The following is a 23,649-nucleotide window of genomic DNA, read 5'->3' on the forward strand; positions in this document are numbered from 1 at the left end:
GAAGAGTGAGCCTGTATTTTTAAGCTGGAAAGTTCAGTAAGTGCCTAGATCTCTTCATTTTTGAGGCAGAGATTTACTCTTACTTAACCATACCAACTCCCCTCCCTCACTATTCTACCATTGATGGGGTAAGTGAAAAAAGAAGCATGTTCAAAAACACAGGTGTTTGCATTAAGAACACTTTATTTACGTTAAAGTATGAACAGCATTTCCAATAAAACATGAAAAGATTTATATTACATCTACAAAATTTAAGTCTTTGCTACAATAAATGCTATATTTCTTTTAAACAAGCCAAAAAGGTAAGGAATGTCATGATCAATCTGTACATTCTCTTTGCAGTGGGGCCCTGGAAGACTTTGATGTTTAAATTGGACAATCATAGATGTGAATTTCCTGGTCATCTCCAACAGACACAATTTTTGAGCCATTTCCATTGTATTTTACTCCCCAGACCTGTGAATTAAAAAAGAGTTCTAAAAATGTCTTCATTATTTATAAACAATGTTTATGAAATGAACATCCTTACTCTCTCCTCATTATTCTCAATCTAGAAAAACACTCTTGAGATGAGGATGTTCTAGTACTTTCTAAATCAGTGAGAATGGAGCCATTTCTTTAACCGAGCATCTTCCAATATTGCTATGTAATTATTCCCCTCCCATACTCCAAAAAATTTCATTTTCAAATACGGTACTAAATCAAGATACCTGCAACTCCTTCAAAGATTCAGAATCCAGAGGGTAACCTAATACCAGAAAGATGGAACCTATAAGGACCAACATGCTTCTAAGAAGAAAAATGTCCCACAACTACCCCAAGGTCACTGCCTACAGGGAAAATTGCAAACTGTGATCCTCACCTGACTCTGTGCCCACCTCCCATGGTCAGTAATTCTCACTCTGTTATTAGAGGCCTATGGAGCCTGCCTGTCCCCAGAAGATAGACAACATGGTATTGCGGACCGTAGATTTTATTTGCTATGTGTTGAATTAACAGATTCACACATCCTTCCCAGACAGAATTAATGTGGCTGGAGTTTCTCTAATTAGGAATAACTTCCTCATTATTAGGAGGTGATTTAGGTGGTCAGCCTGTCACCCTAACCCTGAGATGGGTGTCCAGCTCTGATTTTAGTGTTGTGATTGGGCCACTTGATGGCCTCACTTCCACACTAAACATCTTCCTCTGAAACAGCACAATGACCCCCCCACACGAGACAGCACAGGCAGTCAGGACTTCCTGAGTAAAATGTTTAACACATTAACTGCCATGTGAGTTGTATTTAACTCACGCTAGTTTTGAGCCCACAGCCTCGTGAAGCAAAACCTGGGCAAAATCCTGCAGCTGGCTCGTGAAAATCTTACTTGTTAATGTTCTCATTGTTACAGTTAATATTGACAAATTAATTCCAGAAACATGGATTAAATGAATAGAAGTCAATCAATTTCATTTTTCATTAAATTAGAAACGATTGTTTTGTTTTCTAAGTTTTTATTCTATTTTCAAAATAAAACACCATGGCCCCAAGGAAAAAAAATTTTTTTTCTGGTGTCGCAGTCAATGTGTTAGTTAAATCCAGGAGTGGAATATCAAGATTCAAACCCCTCAATTTTATTGGCAACAATTTAAGATTAAATGTGAAAAAAAGCACAAACAATTATGTTAACTTTAAGTTGCTTTTGAAATAGGAGAACTCTATAGGATCACCTAAAAGCACTTAAAATATATTAGTAAAAGCCAATTGTATATTAACATTTTTTATGCTGAGTTCCCCAAGACCCTTGCTACTCACAGTGGTTGGGACCAGCAGCCCCGGCCTCATCTGGGAGTTGTTAGAAATGCAGAATGTCAGGCCCCCCCAGACCTACTGAGTCAGAATCTGCATTTTAACCAGATCCCCAGGGGGTTCATATGCACATTAACCATCCAGCAGTATTACACTACAACACCTTTACCATTTTGTATTCCCCTTGGCAAAGATAAAGACTCCTATAAGAACAGTCTCCTTTTAAAGATTGAAACAAACGTTATCAATACCACTTAAAGCCAAACAACTTGTAAGAATTTCCAGCTTCTACTATATTAAAAAAAATCACATCACTTCTTTGGACAGTTCCAAAAAGAAGAAGTGATGACTGTTTAAGCAAGGGAAGCTCCTGAAGAGAAAGGTCCTTACTGAGCCCGCCACAGCCCGGCAGCACCCAAAGAGAGCCTCAGGCACCAGCTGCAGCAATTTCCAAAGAAGGCATTTAAAGGCTCTGTGGCTAATACCACGTTCTCTGGCCTACATGGGGATATGCATGTCCCAGCCTCCGCACCCCAGACCGTGCACAGGAACACTGGCTAGATGCACATCCAAGCAGCTCAGACCCAAGGCTCTACCAGTCTCAACAGATCAAGCAACAAGGTTAGGAAAAGAAAACCGTTTTGGCACAGTGGTCAGACAATGTCAGCAATCTAAAACCAAAAAAATTTAAATGTTAATTATGCCATACCTGATCCTGGTGATCAAAGAAGGTGTGAACACAAGTTCTCGTTCCAACATCCCAGACTTTTACACTTTTGTCAGATGAACTATTTTAAAAAGTGAACATTAGCATCAGAAAAGAGTTTTCAGACAGGTTTGAAGTTCAAAAAAATCTGACCAAAAATCTCACTTCTTCACTGACTTATATTCTTCTAACTTCAGAGGCCTCCCTGCTCGGGGCAGGAGATGGCCAGGCTATCGGCAGCGCTGCGTGGCTTTCCCTCCTCACAAGGCAGCCATGTCCCTGACACTCTGACCTGCCTGGCCCTCATAGTAGGCGGTCTGACCAGGGTCTTGGTCACAGCTACCTATTTCCAAACAGGAGGGAGGCCTACAAAATCTTCAAAATAAGGGCCCTCAGGAGGCCTCTGCAAACCACTGTGCAGCGCCTTTAAGCTGCCACCTCATGTTTCTCAACCGTCCTGGCCATCCTGGGGCCTGAACAATAACGGGGTCTATAAGCACAACATTTTACAAAGAGATTTATATATTTTAAGTTACTGTTGAAACACAGGTATACCTTCAGAGTAATTTTAGGTAGAAGCCTAGATTTGTAAGGAAAAACTAAGAGAATAACTATTCAAAAGAATTCACCTTTGTTCCAGCTAAGGTCAACTAACTTCACTAAATAAAAATTTTACAAACTGTAGAACACAAAGGCTACCTAAATACAAAAGGGTCACACAATCTTCAAATTTTAAGGCAATTCATACAGAAAGACCATCTTCATCTTCCTAGCATTTTAGAAACTTAAGAATTATATGTACCTGGAAACAAAATGAGTGTCATCAGGACAAAATGCAACATTCAGCACCCAGGAGGCATGGCCACTCAGTGTGCCAGCCAAGTTGGCATGTTGTCTGAAATGGGAAAGGTTCAAACAAAATGGAGATGTTAGTTTTTAGAATATAACCACTGAATGGAAAGTATATTGTTAACTCTGCTCATATAATTGGACCAAATTTGCTATCCTTATTAATGCCCACATTACTATATCAAAAACTCCCTTCTCAATGAAGTGGCATCATGCATTACACAGAAAATTATTTTTATAGTGGCATTAACCCAAACTGTGTTGATGCCACCAAGAGCCAAGAATAAGATCCCTAACAGAAAGCTTAAAAGCTCAAAATAAATAACCACACTTTAAGAGGCTAAGCAAGCCAACCCCAAGATGAGGAAACTGAGAACCAGCAGGGCTGAGTAAGCCATTTTAGGAGAGTGGCAGGTTCAGACCCTGCCTGCAGCAGCAACCTTTCCACATGGGGCCAGTGCCTTGTGTCCAAGGAAAGCATCAAGACACACCCTACGACAGATGCAGCTTGGATAGACCATTTTATCCTAATCAATAAAAAGACAGGTCTACTTACCATAGAAGTGAAACCAAATCCCCTAACTTCAGAGGCCTCCCTGCTCAGGGCAGGAGATGGCCAGGGTATCGGCATCGCTGCGTGGCCTTCCCTCCTCACAAGGCAGCCATGTCCCTGACACTCTGACCTGCCGGGCCCTCACAGTAGGTGGTCTGACCAGGGTCTTGGACACAGCTACCTATTTCCGAATTTCTGCTAAATCTTCAAGAGAACTGGTAAGCGAATAACTCGAAGGCCTAAGTGAGGTCAGCAGTTTTATCCTGAAAACAGACCTCAGCAGAGTAGAGCAGACCTCAGGTAGGTGTCAGGAAGGGCAGGCTCAGGGGGATGCAGTGGGACCACGAGAGGGTAAGAAGCCCTAGATCTTCATTCAGTACCACCACCTTGGGTAAATCATCACCTCAGCCTGGGTTCCCATGTGCACAATGGGGACACTAATCCGTGCCACTACCTCACTGGTTGTTGGGAGGACCAATAAAATAGTAGCAACAAAAGTCATAAAATAAAGTCAGATACATAAAGAATTTCTACATTTATACTAATTCTGCTACCAGCAAGCAAGTACAACACTAGCGAGACGTCTTACCCTCTAGACCCTAGCACCCTCATTTGGCTCTAATTTCAAAAGCTGCAGTCCTAATTCCATGTCTATTTGACCTTTTTGCCATCCAAAAGCTGCCAGAAGTAGGCTAGAAGGAGCAGGGTTTCTGCTCCCAAAAAACTCTCACAGGCTCCTGAAAGGACATGCATACAAATGATCATACAATGATACACATACAATGATACAATACACATACCGCATACAAATGTGGTATGTGAAGGGGGAGGCAGTCTCGGCACCCACGGCTGGGGATGGAGGGTGTGACGTATGCATATGGTGGAACAGAACGCCACGTTCAGGAGCAATGAACCAGAGGCACACCTGGCAGGGAGAGCTGGTCACAGCACTGAGTCACAGTACCAAGGACCATATCAAACACATTACAGGGGACATTTCAGGGGGAACAGGAGTAGAAGCTGAGAACGATGGGGAAAATAAGAGAAAGGGGCCCGCACAGGCTCGCAGCGATAGAGAGCTGTGAACTGAAGAGAATGGTTAACTCACTTCTACATGGGCAGTACCAACAACTGAAATGCGGCCCCATCTAGACTGCAGTGGGGTGGTTTACAAACGGACGGCTCCCTAACTAGGGCAGGGGAGTGTCTGCTGGAATATCCCCACTCCTAAAAAATGGATGTTCTAATTTTTTACTGTCACCTGGGGCCAACCACAGCCCATAGCTCCATTTCTTCATCCGTATACTACTTACCTACCCCTAAAGAATTTAAAATCAGTAAGTCCACAAAAAAACAGGCTGCCTGACAAAAAGTAGCAAGTATCTGATCCTACCAGGGAACTCATACAGGTCTCCTCCACGCAACCTTTGAGGACACACACTAAGCTCAAAGACAGGGGCACTGAACGATGGGGGATGGCCTGAGGAGACAAGGGTGTCTGATGTGACCTGAGCACAAACCTTCACTAGATCCAGGACAGGGAGCAGCACACCCCCAAGGGCTCCTCCTAACCACACTGAGACAAGAACATGCATTGGTGGTGAGACACCTTTAATCTGGACAAGGTAACTTACACATCATAGATCTTGATGTAGCCATCATCTGAAGCAGTGACGAGGAGCTGAGAGTCCGGGGAAAAGGTCAAAGAGCGAATGGGCATGGCATGGCCTGAAATTCAAAAGGCCCTTGTTAATCTGGCAAACCACTGTCTCCTCCCTGTCCCCCTATCATATGGCTTCCCACTGACTATGCCCCTTTTAGTGACCACGAGTCACTGAGCTGGACTGCCCAGGTGCTCCATTCAGGAAAGGGAGGGTACTAACTGGGCCCTTCCTCTTACTGTTCTAGAAACATCCACATAACCCCAGCTTCTCCTCCTGAAGCCATTTCTCCTTATTACCCTTCCCTGACTTCAGCATACATTGCTTTAAAAAACTCATCTTCTACAAATATGGCCAAACATGGAAATAGGCATTGCTTCTGAATGTAAGGTTGAACAAATGTTATTTCTCTACCAAATCTTTTATTGTATGGTAAAGGATAAAGCGAGGAGGTGATATATTCACTTGGTTAGAATTCAAAACAGTATAGAAGCATATGTCATAACGTCTCCTCCTACCCTACCCCTGTTCTTTAGCTACCCAGTCCTCCTCCCCAGGGGCCACTAGTGTGGAGGGCAGGCATAATACTTTCATCTACCTTCAAATTATCAACAAAAAGAAGTTGTTTTCCAACCACAAAGTTCTTTAGAACAAAAAATGACAGAAATGAGACATTCATATAGCTAGGATATATTAACACATAAATAAAAAGTAAGTTTGTTCACCAAAACAAGCATTTAACACTGTTACAAGAACTAATATTGTCTAGGTTAAAACTACAGTGGCAAGACTAAAACCTGGATATATTTCAGTTTTCCAACTGAGACTGATGCTATTTTACAAATCTAATGCTAATTTTCCATTTAATGGCATTTTAATTAAAGAATAATTCTTCCTTAGTGATCTGATAATCAATTTGCACAAATATGATGATGAGCTCTACCTTCCAGCGTATGCAGAAGTTTTCCAGTTGCAATATCAAAAATATTGATGATTCCGTCTATGGCTCCACTGGCCAGGTATTTCCCATCAGGACTCTGTTCAGAGAACATATGGAAAAATGGGCACTTTGGGAATCCACGTTGCTAAGCTATCCCTACCAAATGCAAGCAAGTCTCTTGCTGGCTATAGCTCTAACAGGCTGGCTGCAAAGCACACCAGCAAGGCAGTGGCTGCTCACGCAGCCCAATGCAGAATCTGTGCCGAGGACTGGAACAGGCTGGAAGGGTAAACTGAAAGAATCAGAAAGAGAAAGAGAGCAATGTTTCCTTACATATGCAATACTAAGAATGAATTTTCCTCTTGTGTCCAAAGAATATTCCTTTTTCCCACTTTCCACACCAAAAATGTTCACTTTCCCCACATGAGTTCCTGTGGCCAGATACTGGGAATCAGGAGAAAAGGCCAAAGTCCAAGCATCCACTAAACAGAAAAATGAAGGAAAAAAATACGGTGAGAACAGATTTGACCTTAATTTTAATAACTAAAGTTTATCAAAAGATACATTTTTTTTCAAGTGAATAAATGGTGTCCTGACTCAGAAAACTATGTTGTAAAGACGCTAGTTCTTTACCAGGTTTAAATTTAGTTTAAGGGCTTCTTAAACTTTTAATGAAAATAGGGTAACACCAAGTGTTAATAAGGATATGGAGAAACCAGAACCCTCATACACTGGTGGGAATGTAAAATGAAAACCACTTTAACGGTTTCTTAAGAGAAAACACATACTTACCATAATACCCAGCAATTCCACTCCTAGGTAGTTACCCAAAAGAAATGAAAACATATGCCCACACAAACACTGGTATTCTCACGTTCACAGCAGCTTTATTCGTAATAGCCCAAAACTAGAAACGATCCAAATTGTCCATTAACTGGTGAATGGATACACCAAATGAGGTACGTCCTTACAATGGAATACCATTCAGCAATAAAAAGGAAGAAATCCATGCTAACAACATGAACAAACCTCAAAAACATTGTAACTAAAGAAAAAGACAAATATAATTCCACTTATATGAAATTTTTCAAAAAGGCAAAACTATAGAGACAGAAAGCAGATCAGTGGTTGCCTGAGGCTGAGAGGAGGATCAGGGATTGACTGCAAGTGGGCAGGAGGGAAACTTCTGGGGCACAGAGGTGTTCTAAAACTGAATTCGGGAGATGGCTACACAACTGTAGAAATTTACTCAGTTAACTGTATTTTTAAATGAATGAGTTTCATAGTGCAAGTATAGAAGTGAAATTTTACCTCAACTAAACTATAAATAAATGATGTACCAGAAATACTCTTACATAAAACTACAATATGACAAAGTATTTGCCACAATTTAACTGAGAATATGGAACCATTTAAAAAAATCAATTAGTTTTTAAGTTACACCGCACATCACAGTTATTTTCAAGAGTTCTATCCAAATGTTATTTATGCACCACAGTGCTTCTTTGGCCAGAACATAAGGGTCTCCAGACTCAAGTGCGGCCTGGGTAAGCACCAGTACTGTATACGTCCATCTAGACCACTGATGGTATTTTAGTGTTTCTTTTCTCAGTTACGTGAGACCCTTCAGAGCTTTAAGAGCTGGGTCAGAGCCTAGAGGCCAAGGAACAATCTCCCAGTTTCCACTACCTGCCTGGGTTGTTCTTCCCAAGCCCACTGTTACATGGGAACACTCCCAAAGTCCTATTCCCTCTCACACCTGCCTGGGAACAGTGCCTGTCAGATCCAAGGGAAAGAAGAATAAGGGTCCTTCCTAAGTCACCTTCCTCATTCCTGCGACAGGGCTCAGAGGTCAAGACTGTTGGCCTCCCCGGCCCTTCTTAGCTCACGGGACAGTGAAAGAGGAGAGGCCTCTGTGAGCTTTTGCATGGTAGACAAAGGCTCAACACACGTGGGTCACTACCACATCCAGGCTATTTTTTAAAATAAAATTGTCTTGAAAATTTTCACACACATATTCTAAGCCATAATAAATCATTTAACTTTATCACTTTACTTAGGAAATGTTTGAAAAATGAAATTTACTTCAAAAGTGCTCAGTTAACCAACAAGACCTAAAAAAGCTTTTAATTGACCTCCCAAATAGCTGCTTTTTAATATCTATCTTTATTCCTAAATGACAGTAGCATTTATTCTAATAGGATTATGTTTTCTTATCCCTATTAAAATTAGCCATTTACATGAATACTAGTTGGCAGAAATTTTTTTTTTTTTTTTTTTTTTTTTGAGACAGAGTCTCACCATGTCACCTGGGCTAGAATGTACTGGCAATGCACTGGTGTCATCACAGCTCACTGCAGCCTCACACTCCTGGGCTCAACGGATCTTCCTGCTTCAGCCTCCCAAGTAGCTGGGACTACAGGCATGTGACACTATGCCCAGCTAATTTTTCTATTTTTTGTAGAGACTGGGTCTTTCTCTTCTCAACCTGGTCTTGAACTCCTGGCCTCAAGCAATCTTCCAGCCTCGGACTGCTGGAGTGCTAGGATTACAGGCGTGAGCCAACAAATCTGGCCAGAAAACCTGATCTTTATTCCTCAAAGTTTAATTAAATACTTCTAAATTATTTTTAGAAATCCCTATGAATTGTTTTACAACATAGAACTTTTAGTACCAAATATCCTTATGCTCAAGAAGGAACAATTTTTATTCCTCAATTAAACCTTGCAATCTAATATTTTAATATTTGCATAACAAATATTTATTTTAATCAGTTCTACCTCATCATTTAAAAAGTTATTTTTCTTTACCTTTGGGCATCTTGAACCACCTGACATGAGAAGACTCATGTTCCCACCTTTATTCTTCTTCATGGTCAGCTGCTGAAAAGCTACGGCCGGGCTAGGCTGCCAAATGCAGAATCCCCCCTAATCTTCGCTTTCTTCTACTTCCTCACTTTCTCCTCCAGGACCTGGGATTTTCTCTCGTCTCCTTTTCTCCTCCTTTTGCAGTGGTTTACGTTCTCCACCCATATTTTCAAGACCCATATAACTTAAGTATCCATTTCCCTTACATTCATCAGACCTAGACTCATCAAAGGAGTTTTACCTTCAAATGAATTCAGCTGCTCTTTAGCAGCCAATAGCAATGCCTACTTTTGTTACTCGACCAAACACCTATTGTTTAATGGCCTGGTCTAGTTTCGTGCAGAGTCCTATCCAAAAAGAAAATAAATCCAACCCATTTATTCCTCTCAGTATCTTTTTCTTTCATAACAGTAAACTTTACAACTTTGCATACTTGGAGAATATCCAGCATGAGGTATGTTTGTCAGGGAAGGAGAACTGGCAGACACGCTATCCTTTTACTTGGAACCAATCCAGCACTAGTTTGTTCAGTTGTTGTGTGCCCAGGGCCACAACCACCATGCAGTGACCAAAGTGTTATGGGTCCTGGGAGGGCTTAGGTGTCTGAGATAAAAAAAGCAGCGAAAGATCTGCCTCTTCCTCGTCCCTTTTAAAGATGCTCGTTATATATCAGAGTCTTAATAAACTTTGCAGGACGGTTTGCAAGTTCTCTATAAGTAATGCAAACAGGGTAAGGGCACAGGTAAAGACAAACATCCAAGGAGTCAGAGTGTGAGAGTAGCTTTTTCCTAATACATATCCCAGCCTACACACTCTGAAAACTGATTCAGTGAGTGGATCCAAAATACACACTGGGCATGCATATTTTTTAAAAAGTGCTAGTAGTAAGAATCATAGCCAAGGAATACTGCTTCTGAGGGGAAATGCACTCAGTTTTCAGACAACCCAATATAGCCTCGGATGGCTACTAAGCGTAACCGGTAGGAGGCAAATCCAGCTGGGGCGTCAATCAAGGGAATTATGTTAATGAGGCACCTAAGCAGCTCTTCTACAATCAACCCACAAAGGGGTGTGCCAGAGAGACACCAGGCTATCTGACCCTCTAGCAGTCACACCCATTCTGGCAGAACAGGCTCTGCTGGTGAACACTATGTAGTCATTTATAAGTAAATATGAGGCCTTAAAAGAATCCTGAAATGTTGTGCTGCTTGCTCCACATAAATCCAGCCCACTGACATCAAATTCCATCCCTTCAGATGATGCTTATCAAGGCTAATGGACAAGATTATGCTGTCCTACAGTACTTAAAAAAAAAAAAAAATCAATGAATTTGTTTCTTAAAAAGTTTCCTATCTATCACATACTAGAAATCAGACCCTTTAAGCATAATTAGTAGAGATTACCATGGTACAAATACATGAGGACACAGTGCTTTATGCTCTAAGCTTCTATAAGGCAGTGAATGTATCAATTCAGAACATGGCAAATAGAGAACCTCTGGACCATCCAAATATAGGTCCACAATTCCAAACCAGCAATTCTGAAATCCAAAACGCTCTGAAAACTATGAGTTTTTCCATTAGGTTTATTACCAAAATTCATTTGGCAGCAAAACCTGACCTGAACTGACATAAGGCTATTTATAGACTTTATTTATCACACTTAGTATAAATTCTTATGTTTAGCTGTAGAGACATTAGTGTTTCAGTGCTGTTCCAGCCCCACTGAAGGTATTATGTAATAAATATACAGTTCATGCATCTATATCACCCCTTTCAAATCCAAAAAATTCTGAACTGTAAAATATATCTATCCCTAAGGGTTTTGGAAAAGGGACCATCAACCTCTATTTTCTCCCCTAAAAGTAAAACTCTTACCAGGTCCTGCATCTATAGACTTTATCTGTTTGCCGTTTTCCAAGTCCCACAGCCGAATATGAGCATCAAGAGAACTGGATGCAGCAATGGGCAGGGTGTGGCTGATGTCCACAGACACCACCCCCAGCTGATGTCCCTCCAGACTCCATTGTAGGTCCAGCCTCTCATCACGCCTTCAACAGGGGACAGAGAAATGGATTTCTTCACACACAACACACTGTACCTGGCATCTGAAATTCTGGGTCCTTGTGACTATGCATTACCAATGATCTGTGACTACACATTACTGATGGTCTATGAAATACAGAGTCAGAGAATTGATAAGCTATAGAACAGCAAATGCTACCAGGTTTTTACTTTGGGACTTTTTTATACCACCATATTGCTATTGCTTTCTTGCCTAGAAAAAATTAACACTTCCCTGATGGCGACTTAGGAGCCCACCAGCAAAACCCTTGTCCCCAGTTTCCCAAGTCTATATGTTAAGGAAGAGGTGCTCACCATTTCCAGACCTTCACCAGGTCATCCAGGGATCCTGTGACCACCGTCTCAGAGTTTTCCTTCTTGTTTGTCCCCCAGGCAACTGACCAAATGGCATCATCATGGGCTAGAATGGAAATACTTCATTTATAAAGTTTCATGCAGGCAACTTCCAAATTTAATGTGATAAAATGAAGCTGAAATATTGTTCAACAATTGTGAGGTAACATCCACTTGTATCTTCTTTACTATTTTACAAGCACTTTCTCATAGAGCTTTCATTGGAATTGTGGGGGCACGTACGAAAGCTGGATGTTCTGAAGAAGCACATGTTTACCAGGTGGGAAGGCAGTACCAAAATAAGGCAGGTCTTCAGACTCCAAATCCAACATCCTTTCCTTTAGCATGCTGTCCACATAAAGCAGTCTGGAATGGCTATCACTTGGATAAAACAAGTAAAACCAGCGGGGAACATCCCCTCCCTCCCAAAAAAGACCCAAACTTGGTGAGAGATACACCTTAGAGATCTTTGGAAACCCATGCTGTTTACAGTAGACAGTTCAACCGTGAACAGCACAGGTCTAAAAACAAATACCTAATACAGTCTCCATACATAAGCTGCCTTTTACCAAAAGTACCTTTGTCATGCTTAATGGGCCAGTTATTACATTACAACAACCCTATGAAGAAGGTACTATTAATATCATCCTCATTTTACAGACAAGGAATCAGAGCTTTAGAGAAGCCTAGTATGATAGCTCACCCAAAGTCACAAAGCTAAGAAGGGGCACAGCTAGGATTCAATTAACCTGAAATCTAAGTTTGCAAGCTGCATGTTTGGTGGGCCATGCTGTTGGGTCTGCAGACCTGGTGTGCTGATAAAAATAGGACAAGTGCACATGGAGGCTTTATCCATGTCTAGCAGCAATTATCCAGGGCCACCTTTCCAAAATATGAATATAATGGCATTAAACTTAAACAGCTGTGAGTTACATACAGCGAGTCATGTCTTTAATTACAATCCCCACCTGACCCCAGCCTACTAACTTGCCACCTGGATGGCATTAGCTACATACGAGGTAGTTGATTGGCATGCCCATTTAGCTTACCAGTCACCTACAGTAGCTAACTTGGAAGAATGCTTTTGGTTTAAACTTCAGATGACCCAAATGGCACCTACTTAGAGTACAAGAGCTTTTATTAGGCATTCCACAAATTCCTCAGGCCTCCCCTAACTCATCTAGTCTATGGTGAAGAAATAAGATATGTGAGTAGTTCATGCATAAACACTACTCCTGGTTGTAAGTGAAGGACCCTAAGTAAAGACCCCAAGGCAAGTTGCGAGTTCAGGGCCAGGCTCAAGTTCACCTCCCCAGATGAGCTGGTATTAACACAGTTCTGAGGCTCAAAGAGTTTCTTTCTTCCATCTTGGCAGCTGGGATGTTCAGTTATGTCTTCCTCAGGCGGAAAAGCTTTCCTGAGCCTGCGGTTCTCCAGTCTATCATACGACCCTGTTGCTTCTTTGCAGTAAGTTAGTTGTTCAGGCTTTTTGTTTGCTTTTAAGTTTATTTGTCTTCGGCTGCCTCTGCCAATCTTCTGCAACATTAGTTGGGAACTGCACGTCTGGTAAGCATTACAAAAATCTTAAAGAAACCAGGACAACACAGTTTTTCACAGATGAATTTGTCTGAACAGGCAGACTACTTACCTTGCTCTTGTTTGAAGAGAATGCTGTACTAAAAGGGAACAGAAGCCACATTAAACCAATGGTCAGATTTCAGATATCCCACATCCCCTCCCTACCACACTGCCCCCGAAGAAGACATGGTCATGTAGTGTTAGCTACTTCCTCTGCTGTCACCCGGACCATCCCGCAAGCTCCTTGATTCCCACTTATGCAAGATTTGTACAGTCATACCAGAAAAAAATTCTTAAAGAAACTGATACTTTCTCCTTCCCTACTACTACTCACCCCAAACAGGAGACCAATAAATTATGTTTTCTTTTTCTGCTCTGATCACCAGGAAGCTCAGAGTCCAGTTTGTAGCTTAATTTTTTTTTTTTTTTTGAGAGTCTTGCTCTGTTGCCTGGGCTAGAGTGACATGGTGTCAGCCTAGCTCACAGCAACCTCAAACTCCTGGGCTTAACCAATCCTTCTGCCTCAGCCTCCCAAGTAGCTGGGACTACAGGCATGTGCTACCATGCCCAGCTAAGTTTTTCTATATATATTTTTAGTTGTCCAGCTAATTTCTTCCTATTTTTTTTTTTTTTTTTTTTTAGTAGAGACGGGGGGGTGGGGGGGTCTTGCTCTTGCTCAGGCTGGTCTCAAACACCTGAGCTCAAGGGCAGGTGTGAGCCACCGTGCCCGGCCTGTAGTTTAATTTTTGCAGTTGTATAAGACGATGCAGTTTGCATAATATCCTGTTAACTTTGTCCTAATCTTATTACATTTTATTTGTTGTTGTAGAGACAGGGTCTTGCTATGTTATCCAGGCTGGTCTTGAACTCCTGGCCTCAAGCAATCCTCCCGGCTCGGCCTCCCAAAGTGCTGAGATTACAGGCGTGAGCCACCATGCCTGGCCCTCATCTTATCATAAAGATATGTTTCCCCTGTTCTATCTTCTGTTCTCATCTTTTCTTTGTTTTGGTGTACAAAGTCTTTTAAGTTTCCTGAGTCCCGCTCTAAACTGTGGTAAAGACTTAAACTAATCCTCCTCTTAGTGTCAAGCATTTTACTAGTGCCATCTACCTCTGTGGTGACTAGGTGCCCAGGGTCACCTAGCTCTTTAGGAGCAGGGCAAGAATTAGAGCTGGTTTCTTGACTACACACCCAGACAACCTACTGGACTTGAACTTGTCAGAGATCAAATGATGTTTTCCCCCTAACACAAGACTTACCTGGTTGGTCATTTCCTTAACCAAGGATGAAGAGCAAAAGACCAGACAGCTCTGTGGAAACAACACCAGGGTTTTAGTAAGGGGGTGTCATCAGGACAGAGGGGGCTACAGGTGATTCCCCTTGACCAAGAAAATAAGGCAACCCTTTGTTATGGAGTTGTTCTGACACCTTTCTATAGATCAGTTCCTGGAGTCCCCTTCACAAGCCCTACCAGGTAGTGTGGTCTTTTTTCCCTCTTTGAACCTAAGGACTCAACTACACCTACCCCTATCCCATAATTTCTTTTCCCCAAGTCTGACTGCAGAAAGTTACCAATCTCTGTCACTTGCTGCCTTTTAGAGAAACAAAACCACAGCCCCTTTTACTTTTAAATATTATTTACTAAAAACTCAACAACCAACATGGGGGAGTCCAAAGATATCCAAGTTCTTACTTCATACACAGAGATCTCAACCAAAAATGCCTTTAAGAGACAATAGGCATGTAAATAAGAGCAGGGACTGGAAGGAGACACTGTCTCCCAAAAGGCATCAAAGTCTTCAAGGACTTAGCTCAGCTAAACATAGACCTAACTTACTTTAAGAATAGATTTAATTTCTCAAACTACATTAAGGGTTCTTATTTTTTGTGTGTGCCACAGACCCCTTTAGCAGCCATTTAAAACGTATAAATCCCTTTTCAGAATGTCTTTAAATACATACATAGGATTAGAAAGGAAACCAAGTATAGTGGATTCTCATTATTCACAGCAATTATGTCCCATAAAGTTGCCACAAACACCAACTTATCAAATAGTGAACCATCACTTCTCAAGGAAACAGAGTTAGGTTCCTGAAAGCCTCTAGGCACATTTTTGTTAACTGATCAATACACAACCACGTTTTATGTTTGTTTCTGTTTAAAGGCATTGCTATGCCTTTAGTGAATATAGTAAAGCATATACAGTGAATATACATTAGTAATGCATATACTGAATATATATTAGTAATCATTACTGAATATACATTAGTATATTCAGTATATATATACTGAATATACATTAGTAATCATTACTGAATATACTGAATATATATTAGTAATCATTAATATTGAACTCATGCCTAAACAAAGCTTATCTAGCACATATTTTCTCTGTAAGACACATCACAGCCTTCTTGCACTTAGGAACACTAGTCAACACTTCAGCACTGTGCTTGAGAACTTTCTTAAACAGTGGAATTACTAACAAAAAACACAAAAATGCAAAAAGTGTGGCACTAAAGACTGCAAAAAGGACACAGTATGAAAGCTGAAAAAAGAAGGCAGAGTGTTGCCTTGTTTGACCTCAGCTGAGAACATGCACATCAGGAGACTTAAATTTTCACCACCTTGCACATGGCCTGCAAAGACCACAAAAGTGCTGCAAGTACTGATTTGGGGGCTACAAAAAATTTTAGTGAGTAGGTGAATTCACAAATACTGAATCCACAAATAATGAGGACAGATTGTGTGTTGAAATTTTATCAAAATACAAAATCTAAATTTGTGTACTTATTAACACTATTATATAAGATCTAGCATCCAATCTAATAACTACCTTAATTTCAAAGTTGAAATGAGCTTAAATGATGTCCTGAGATATTAAAATAACTGTAATTTCTATTCATTACAAAGTCACATTGCTCATACTGTGGTTTGTTGCCTATATTCATAATAGAAGAATCTAATGCTAAATTTCAGTTAGAGGTTAGAAAACACAAGGATGCAATTTTTCTTCTCATCCGAGTTCATGGCCCCCCAGTTCCACCCATGGGCAATTTAACAGTTAAGGCATCCAGGTTCCAGATATGTGTTTTAAATTTGCAAACCTAAAAAACTGCCGAAGGTTCTCCAAGAAATCAGAAAAACAAACAAATTATTTCTAAATAATCTTTGCCTATAAAGATGTCACTCAGGTTGTAGTGTTGTATTCATTTGTGACCCAAGAACAGGGTTCTTCTGCCCAGGGTAGGAAAGACAGGAAGGAGCTCAAGTCCATTTTGCTAACGTGACGGGCATTTAACCTCTGCTTAAGCACAGTCCTCCACCTGGTGAAGCCCCAGCTTGCCTTTTTCCCTGCCAATCTGGGCCTTACATTTAGCAACAGAGACAAACAAAAAAAGTAGGAAGTCTTGCAAGAAGTCAACTTTCAAAAAGCCAGTCTCCCCAGGACAAGTGTGTGATTCTATCAATGAACGTACAATTGAATGAATCAGGTCCTGTTTTAAGTACTACACATAGATTAGATCACTGAACGCTCGTAACCCTATTTAGTAGGTACAGTAGTCCCCCCTTATCCGAGGTTTCACTTTCCATGGTTTCAGTTACCAGAGGTCAACTGTAGTCCAAAAATAGATGAGTACAATACAATAAGATATTTTGAGAGAGACCACATTCACATAACTTTGTTCAGAATATTGTCATAACTGTTCCATTTTATCATTACATGTTGTTTTTAATCTCTTACTGTGCCTGAGTATAGTACCATCAGATATTCTGAGTGAAAGATCACATTCATATAACTTTTGTTACAGTATATTGTTATAATGGTTCCATTTTATCAGTTGTTAATATCTCACTGTGCCTAACTTATAAATTAAACTTTAGCATAGATATCTATGTATTGTATAGGAAAAAACACAATACAGATGCTCCTGGACTTACAATAGGGCTGTTTCCCAATAAACTCATGTAAAGTTGAAAAATTTTAAGTCAAACCATCTTAAGTCAGGGACCTTCTTTATATATAGGGTTCAGTTCCATCCGAGGTTTTATGCATCCACCGGGGGGTGCTGGAATGCATACCTTGTTTATAAGGGGAGCTATTGCATTCTTATTATCAGCTCCACCATCCTAATAAGAAAACTGAGGCTTACAGAGGTTAAGGAAGCTTCCCCAAGGTTAGTCTGACACTAGAAGGCAGATACAAGCTATACTGTACGCCACCGAGACACATTACCTCTCACTGCAGTGTCTTATCTCATGAAGTTAATTTCATAGGTAAGAGACCTCAGAGCCCTCTTTTGCCACCTCCTCTCTTAAGAAAACTTTCCCCTAATTTTCCCAGGCAGAATTCATTGTTCGTTCCTCAGTGTTTCCAACGAACACTACAGATGCCTCTATTAAAATACTCAGGCAAGTCAATAACCCACAGTACTACGTGGTACTTTTAGTAAAGCAAACCAAGCCTCTGCGTGCACCTGTCCAGTGACCGGGAGCTCGCTACCTAAGGAGACAGCGTGGCCCACTATTGGAAAACTTCGGTTAAGACAGTCTTCCCATCTACAGAAAGATGACCTCTCCCCCAGAGAACGCAGCCTTAATCCTGGGGCTGCACAGAACATTCTCGAGATGCAAAAGCCCACCTACGGGCCTTCCCCCTCCCCGCAGGCCCGGTACACGGAGGGCAACCAAGGTAAACGGAGTCATGGAAGCCACCCTCCGGCCCCGCGGCCTGGGGTATCCCAAAACAAACCTGCTTACAGGCAGCCTCGGGCCCACCCTAACTCACCCGCCCTCTGGCCCCGGCCGTCAGCGGCCCCAACGAACACCGTCCCCAACGGCTGCGCGCCGCAACTCACCCGGGAACTGCCAGGATGCACGTCGGACGCCGGGCCGCGCGGACTGCGACGCGCCGAGATGAGCTAACGAAGGGGCGGGGCATCTTGCCCGCCCCCGCCCCGCCCCCAGGCCCCTGGCGCGTGCGGCAGCGCCCCCTGCCGACACTGCGCCGCGCGCGGGCGGCAGCGCAGAAGGGTGGGCGGGGAGAGCCGGGAAGAAGCCACGCCCTGCGCGTTCCCCTAGCTGCGGGCCAATGGGAACTTGCTCCCGGAAGCGCGGGGTCTTAGCTTCCGGCGACTGGGGCTTTAGGGGCTTGAGTTGTAGTTTCTTTGTATTTGGAGATTGGGGTGAACCTGACGTTTTGTAGGTTTCTGTTGCTAAAAAAGAAGTGGAATCGAGCTTTGTCTTTCAATCTGCAAGTCACGACCCATTAATGTGACAGATATCAATTTAGTAGGTCGTGACCAGCATTTTTAAACAATAAGATGGAAAGGAGGAGGCCCACGCCACATGCTGGGGAGGCTGCCCCGCGGCTCCTGCTTGCTGATCATCGCCCAGGTCTCTCTGTGAAAGAGAGAAGAGGTGTTTTGGGGAACGGAATGTAGCCGGCGGTCCCTGAAGTGTTAAACCCTGTTTCAGCTAGTCATGGGCGTGAGTACAGTTTCTCCTGATTCAAGCAGGTTTAGAAGTTCAAAAAGATTATAATAGAAGGTGACAGTAGTAAAGTATGGTCTCAATGAATGCGAACCCCTGAAGTATCTACGCCCCCTGTTTTCTGGTAGTTAATGTTCACAGGATCCAGTTTATTAAGACAATCTTGAGGTCTATGATGATTCCAGAAGACTGTTAGAGTACTTACAACTAGATAAAGTTTATCTTCAGGGGCTTTTTGAGAAAGCTGTATGGCACAGAAATGGGTCAGATACACCCACAAATCTTCCAGGGCCCATTCTCTGGTCCTTAGTAATTACCTCAGTGACACCTCTGTCCAGGGAAACTTCACCCAGCCCCAGTGGATCACATGCATGTCTGTGACTTATTAAGTTTAGGTCCAAGTGAGCAGACTTCGAGACTGAGTTTTCAAAATTCTTAAGCGGCATCTCCTAAGAGTCAAAATATCCTTGTAACCATTCTGGATCTATCTCACCAGAGGGCATGTGCCCCTGGAGCTACGGAAGAATGTACAAATTATATCAGGAGGACAGGGAGCTCCTCTTCAAAGCGGAGGCAATTCTCCTTATATTGACCTAAGTGCTGAGTGAACCCTGGTCTTCAGGCACATTCCACAGAGCGAAATACACAGAAACTGACCCTGCATTGGCTGGGACCTGAGTTCCTGAAGTGCAAGGACTCAACACTGGTCCTTCAAAGCAATGGCTTTTAGCAGTGAAATAATGAGTCATCTGCCTTCCTATACAACCTAGTTACCTTGGTTTTGGCCAATCCGCCCCTTTGTTTTTGCTGGTGAAGTTTGTGGTTTTCTGTGGGTTTTGGAAGTGTTAGGTCCGGAGCCAAGAGAGAGACACACGAAGCCTCATGTATAGCAAAATGTTTATTTTGAGCATCTGGGTACTGATAGGTGGAGGCAAAAAAGCGTCCACCCTGAGGGAGGGGAAAGCTCCCTCAGGGTGGATTTTATAGAGGGTTTTATAGAGGGTTTTATAGAGGGTTTCTCAGGGGGAAGTGAGTACCTGGGCCAGAACACCCACTGCAATAAATTTTTTTTTAAACAACCAATATCTGGGACCCCTGCATCAGTCTCATCTTGTAGAGATGGGTGGGGGGGTAGTTCCCTCTTTATCAGGGGGGTAGGAATGCCGCAGTTGTCTGTTAGATTTTCAACCTCCAAGGACTCTCCAGACTCCTGTGCTATTGTTTCACAAACCTCAGTTTTCTATTAACCACATTCCTTCCCATACATACTTTTCGAGTTCCTACCTGGAACCAACCTAACAGTAAGTAGACTGATTAGTATGTAACCACTCCCAAACCAAGATAATTGGGTTATGTTTACTTTAACTTTTAGCATTTAAATATAGAGGATATAGCATTTTAAATATGTTTTAGCATTTAAATATAGAGAAGTATTTTTGAAAGACTCCCACTTTAAAAATGATGAAATCTTGGCTATCAAAAGTGCTCAAATGGCTCATGCCTGTAATCCTAGAACTCTGGGATGCTGAGACAGGAGGATAACTTGAACTCAGGAGTTCAAGACCAGCCTGAGCAAGAGTGAGACCCTGTCTCTACTAAAAATAGAAAAATTAGCCGGGTGTCATGGCATACCTGTAGTCTCAGCTACTTGGGAGGCTGAGGCAAGAGGAGCACTTGAGCCCAGGAGTCGGAGGTTGCAGTGAGCTATGGTGACTCTACTGCACTCTAGCCCAAGCAACAGAGCAACACTCTGTCTCAAAAAAAAAAAAAGTGCTTAAAACTATATGACTAAGTGAATTTTAATTATGTGATTTAGGCTTATGTGGGTTTTTTTTTCTTTTCCGCACATTAATGGTAAATATTCCACCTCCAGATTATTCTAAAAGCACACTGATCACTTTTATGCTGTTTAATATTATCTGTTATCTGAATACTAAGGCTTTCCCATGTCTGTTTACTTGCTTCCAAATCTGCTACTATTAATTTTCAATTGAAGCAAGTTGTTTTGGGTAAAAATTCAAATAATCATCTCAAACAAAAAAAACAGATTAAGAAAAAAACAGACTAGAAGATGTAAGAATACATCATGCATAGCAAAGTTACATCCTGTTTCGTAAAAACTGTGTTTCACCTGTGCAGGTAGTGGTCACAAAGGAAAATCCATTTCTTGCTGTGAGTCATGGCCAAAAAGTTTGAAAATCATTGCAGTGAAGGCTTTCTAAAGACTTTCAAGTTCTGTAATTCTATAATTATGATAAGAACTCCAAATCATTTATTCAAAAAGGTTGTATTAAGCACCTGCTTTCAACCCTCTGCCCCCAGAGCACCAGGCACATGAAGTCATTGGCGTTGAGACTATGAAGCTGGGCAAATTGGCCTTTTTTTGTGCCATTGATGTCTTTGGCACCTGATTAAAGCCTATGAATCCTGTCTCTAATGGGGTTTTTTTTAAGAAGAAAAACTTTAATTGCTATTGCATAAAAAACCGATATGAAATAGAAATTGGTTGCAATAACATTAGTAGAGAATATGTTCTAGAAAGTGGAGGTAGCTGGATGTAAAATTCTGGCAGCAGTTTAATAGAACAGTCCCAGGTGTTTAGGTTGAGGCCAATACCTGATGAGGATGGAAGCCTTGTCTGTGGGGAATTTCAAACAATATCTGGAGAGATATTACACTATGCCTAAACCAAATTGAATTGTTTTCACAAGAGCTGTAAAGTTTCATATAGTAAAAGGTTCTTTCTACAGGCACTTCAATGTCGCATTAAGAGTGGCATAGAAGACCTAAACACAGGCCGGGTGCGGTGGCTCATGCCTATAATCCTAGCACTCTGGGAGGCCAAGGTGGGAGAATCGCTTGAGGTTAGGAGTTCGAGACCAGCCTGAGCAAGAGTGAGACCCCCGTCTCTACTAAAAAATAGAAAGAAATTAACCGGACAACTAAAAATATATAGAAAAAATTAGCCGGGCATGGTGGCACATGCCTGTAGTCCCAGCTACTCGGGAGGCTGAGGCAGGAGAATCGCTTGAGCCCAGGAGTTTGAGGTTGCTGTGAGCTAGGCTGATGCCACAGCACTCTAGCCTGGGCAACAGAGTGAGACTCTGTCTGGGAAAAAAAAAAAAAGAAGACCTAAACACAGAAGAGAACATTTATGCAAGATATCTAACTCCTTGATATAATGATGCATACAATGCAAAATAGTTACACTATTATTACATCCAGGGCTTTCTGCAACTACAAGGTAGTGGTTATGGAAAGCTTGGCCCTCAGTATCAATATCTAGAAAGCAGCCACCACCTTTTATGTGTATTCTCTTTTTGAATTTTTTCTTCATTTTTCTTAATCAGCTCTGCTGTTGTTGCTGCTTCTAAGCAAAACTGGCACACACACAAAAAAAGTTGTAATCATTGATGCATCACCCAGAAAATCCCAGAATTCCTGCCTCAGAATCCTCTCAGCTTCCCTCCAGCATGCTTTCAAGCATTGCAAAGCTACCGAGGGCATCTGGGCTGCTACTGGCAGCATCCTTTCTGAGTCTGAGCTCCCACCCAAAGGCCATGCGGTCGCAGAACAGCTGAGTGAGGCAGAATAATGTTTTTAAATGAATAAAAACAAACCACATAGAATTATGAAGGAAACCAATTATATCAAAATATTTGTGACATAGTAATATATGGACTTCTTAACGTAGCAGGTTGAATACCTTCTGTGATTTCAAAATTGCAGTGAGCATAGAACAATATTTTGAATTATCTGCAACAGCTGCAATGTGATAGAAAAATATCTGTGATTCATATTGGTGACAAAGTCACAGGTAGTACTTATAATTCTGGATTTATCATATACATTCATAATTAAATATTAAATTCCAGCTGGAAGTTAAGGAAAATAAAGATATGATTACTTTCCAATCAAAGTTCACAGATCCCTTGAATGCCTAGTGCAGAGCAAATCTAAAATTGCCATTGTAACTGCATGACATTTAAATATCTATAATAAGAGTTGTGGTCTTACAGGTCAGGAGAGAATGAAAAGATCAACAAAAAATCAAATTCCAAGCTAATGGTGGAGTGACTCAGATGTTTAGCCTGCCCTGAAAAGTTCCACAAACCATAAGGAGGCCAAGGTTGGGAGGCCCACCCTAAGACTGCAGCCCCACAGGGATATAGTTGTTTTTAGAGTGGTTCCCTGCCTTTCCAACTAGCCGTGGATAGAGCAGACCCAGGGAGCGGCGGAAGCAGGCAAAGTGATACAGGCCACATCGTCCCAGGACTTACCCCTACCCTTCTAGTCACTCAGAGTCACAGGCCCAAGCACTTCTGAAGGTGAAGGAGCCTCATGGGTCTATCCCATGCCTCTCTCCCTCTATACAACCCCATCATGGGGTCATCTAGCCTCTGCTTGAATACCTCCAGGGACAGGAGCTCACCACCTCCTTGGGAGGAAGGGCTGCCTCTGCCCTGGTTCCAGGAAGCCTTGGTTGACTTCCTAGGAAAGACATGAGTCAGCAGGTGTGGCGTGGGCTGCAGGCGAATGTCCTGCTTTCTGCTCAGCACAGGCAGAGGGCGAAGGAACTCCACTGGCCACATCTGCCCTGTGTAGGGCTCTCGAGGTCCTCCAACATGGACTCTCTGTGATCCTCCTCAGAATCCCATCGGGCAAAGCCTGATGTCAGGGACCCCACTCCACCTTCCTGATGCTCATCCCCAGTGCCCTCCCCGGCCCCACAGCTGACACCCCACTCTCCTTCTTCCCGTTCGTCCTCCGCCCTCCCCTTCCTACACGCTGCAGT

General features: G+C 42.1%; 1 protein-coding gene across 4 annotated transcripts; it reads right to left on the reverse strand.

Annotated features, from left to right (window-relative positions):
- Positions 1-165: 165 nt before the first annotated feature.
- On the reverse strand, positions 166-18,267 carry SKIC8 (SKI8 subunit of superkiller complex). Of its 4 annotated transcripts, none has more exons than XM_069481472.1 (11): positions 18,221-18,267; positions 14,621-14,671; positions 13,431-13,458; positions 11,744-11,849; positions 11,243-11,415; positions 6,832-6,980; positions 6,502-6,595; positions 5,532-5,625; positions 3,298-3,390; positions 2,499-2,577; positions 166-456 (listed from the first exon to the last, which is right to left on the reverse strand). In XM_069481472.1, exons 2-11 carry the CDS (start codon positions 14,630-14,632, stop codon positions 367-369), a joined length of 918 nt encoding a protein of 305 aa, XP_069337573.1. In that variant the 5' UTR covers positions 14,633-14,671; positions 18,221-18,267; the 3' UTR covers positions 166-366. The 4 variants fall into 4 exon arrangements, with proteins under 4 accessions (XP_069337573.1, XP_069337590.1, XP_069337599.1 ...); XM_069481489.1 differs by having other exon boundaries at positions 18,115-18,267; XM_069481480.1 differs by lacking the exon at positions 18,221-18,267 and adding an exon at positions 18,151-18,210 and having other exon boundaries at positions 187-456.
- Between the last annotated feature and the right edge of the window lie 5,382 nt (positions 18,268-23,649).

The sequence above is a fragment of the Eulemur rufifrons genome, chromosome 2 (genome assembly GCF_041146395.1).
Source record: "Eulemur rufifrons isolate Redbay chromosome 2, OSU_ERuf_1, whole genome shotgun sequence".
NCBI classification, from domain to species: Eukaryota; Metazoa; Chordata; class Mammalia; order Primates; family Lemuridae; genus Eulemur; species Eulemur rufifrons.